The 2,566-nt window shown below is 39.4% G+C and overlaps 1 protein-coding gene across 1 annotated transcript; it reads right to left on the bottom strand.

Annotated features, from left to right (window-relative positions):
- Window positions 1–1,200: 1,200 nt before the first annotated feature.
- On the bottom strand, window positions 1,201–2,202 carry LOC138883088 (uncharacterized). Its single transcript, XM_070163748.1, has one exon. It carries the CDS (start codon window positions 2,200–2,202, stop codon window positions 1,201–1,203), a length of 1,002 nt encoding a protein of 333 aa, XP_070019849.1.
- Between the last annotated feature and the right edge of the window lie 364 nt (window positions 2,203–2,566).

Below are 2,566 nucleotides of genomic sequence, written 5' to 3'. Positions count from 1 at the left end.
CTAAAGGGAGGAGGTATTGGGCTTATTTGTGGTTTCAAAAGGTAAAATACTAAGGAGACAAACAAAACACATATAGCAAGTTTGGGGAAGCATATAAACAAATAAAAAAGGCTCAGACAGACCTCCTTTAAACCAAAGAAAGCACATAATGTAGCATGACTTGCATGTACTGTTTTTTTTTAATCCACTAGGCAAACGCCTAGGGTTAGTTTTATTTATAACATGATAAACGACAGAATACAATGTCAAGATACCCTACGTAAATAGAGTATGAATTTAACAAAGATCCTATTATCAAAATTGAGTGTTGCACTCAACATTGATATAACATTAAAGCTATTAATCTTTGAAATATACGACTTTATCCAAGCATGTGCATGTTATTTTGGGACTGCATATCCTCCGTGTTCGATCACGCCAAAGATTTCATTAATCTTTCGTCAAGATGAATGTCTTTTGTGCGCTAACAACTGGGGCAGCTTTTGATTCCTTGAGGTTATAAATGGGGACAGCTTTGTGTTTTGCACTCCAAAGCACGTGAGCTCCATATAATCTTGGTGAGGTTATCAATGTTCGAAAGCATTTGTTCCCTTGCCTTATTTTTCGATAGGCTGCCATTAGCAGTATGCTTAAAGAAGTTCCATTAGAATATTCCCTCGTTTTTGATGCACTATCCCATGCTCTTGCTGGACCACTCCAATCCATTCTCGATGAATTCATTTCCAGTGTGCGATATTCCATGGACACGGTCTACCATATCTCGATCTGAGCTAATCAATGGCATGCTCAAGTATCAAACTCCTCTATGTCCAGCATGCTTTATCTTCCAGATGTGTTAGCATGTGTGTTCCCCAGCTACCCTCCATGTTTGTGCATTGGTTTTTCTTCCTGCATTTGTTATTGCTCGATTGCGCATCCCCAACCAAAAGACATGCTTCTCGTTTTTCAGAGTAGACCATGTGCTGTCATGAATTGTTTTTCTCATCACTCCATGCCAAGTCCCTCGCGTGCGTGTGCATATACCAATAGAATTGTTATCTTTTACTGAGCCTAATATCACCTGCCCATCTTGATTATTGGAGAGTGTTTGTTCTTTAATATAGCATAATTGTACCTTGTCGCTAGACACACCCTCCTCCCTTAGTATTTGATGGTCGATTAAGTTGACATGTCTCCTGCTATTTCTATTCTGTTTTCTTCTTATCTTCTGTCCACCTTCACCCTTAGACTTGGACATTGCATCTTATCTTCATTAATCAACCTCCTTCCTTGTGCATCTAGATGCCAGAAATGTTGGCATTCGATTTCTCCATGATCTAAAGCATAGTTAGCCAAGTGATCAGCCAACTTGTTGCCCTCTCTATGAATATGAGTAACTGTGTAATTGCCCCCAATCATTAGTTGCATAATTTCCTCTACCTGCTCAGATATGATCCATGGTGGTTTCCAAATCCCATCCATTATCTTTTTTAGTAACATTGAGTCAGTTTGAAGCCATACATGAGAGTATTGTTGGAATCTGCAGAACCTTAGTGCTTCTAACATTGCCTTCGCTTCAGCTACTGTGTTTGTCGTCTCCTCAATCTCCCTCCCTACAGACTTGACTATGTCGCCATTTTCATTTCTTATGCAAAAACCTATTGAACTCCTGCCTGGATTTCCCCTCGATGCCCCATCCGTATTAACCTTTAGCCATCCTGTACTTGGTGGTTCCCACATGACTTTGGTAACTTTAAGTTTAGGAGTGAAATTTTCCATCATGGCTAGAAGGTCTTTCCATTTGTGAGGTACCATGTCTATCCCTGGCTTTCTCACTTTCACTAATGCCTGGAGATTTGATGACACTTGATAAATCACCCTGCTGGTTGTCACAGCATCACCATACTTCATACTATTTCTTCTTTTCCAGAGTTCCCATACTATGCATGAAGGGAGTGCTTGCATTACCGGTTTGAGCCTTAAGCACACATTTGCATTCCAACATTTTGTGATTGCTTGGTGCATTGTAATTCCTTCCACAGCTATTCCTGCCCTTGATAGAAAATACTTCCAAGTTGTCTTTGCAGTTTCTGATTTAAAAAACAAATGCTGAAAAGATTCCTCATCAGGATGTACACAACACCAGCATTTTGATGGCATGCAGTAGCCTACCTTTTTCAAGAAATCATCTAAAGGTAACTTTGCTTTCCACACTTTCCACATGAAAAATGCTATTTTAAAAGGTAGTCCCTTTACCCATATCATTCAATATGCTTTTATTGGTTCTTCTCTTCTTCTCGTATAATCCCATGCTGACTTAACACTGAAATATCCTCTTGTTTCCAGCATCCAAAAAGGCACGTCAAGAATCTGCTGAGGTGAAGGTGGTTTGATTTTCTCAAGAATGTGTACTGCTAAGTCTTCAGGAAGCATTTCAAATAGCCTGTCCACATTCCATCCACCATCTAAGGTAACTTCATGTACATTATGTATTGTTTCATTTATGCCAAAGTCCTGAGGAACTAAAAAATATAGTGCCCCAAGACCTGTCTAGTTTTCGAACCAAAAAAGTGAGGATCCCTTTTTT

The sequence above is a fragment of the Nicotiana sylvestris genome, chromosome 12, assembly GCF_000393655.2.
Source record: "Nicotiana sylvestris chromosome 12, ASM39365v2, whole genome shotgun sequence".
Classification (NCBI taxonomy): Eukaryota; Viridiplantae; Streptophyta; class Magnoliopsida; order Solanales; family Solanaceae; genus Nicotiana; species Nicotiana sylvestris.
This window is presented reverse-complemented; position numbering and strand designations above follow the sequence as displayed.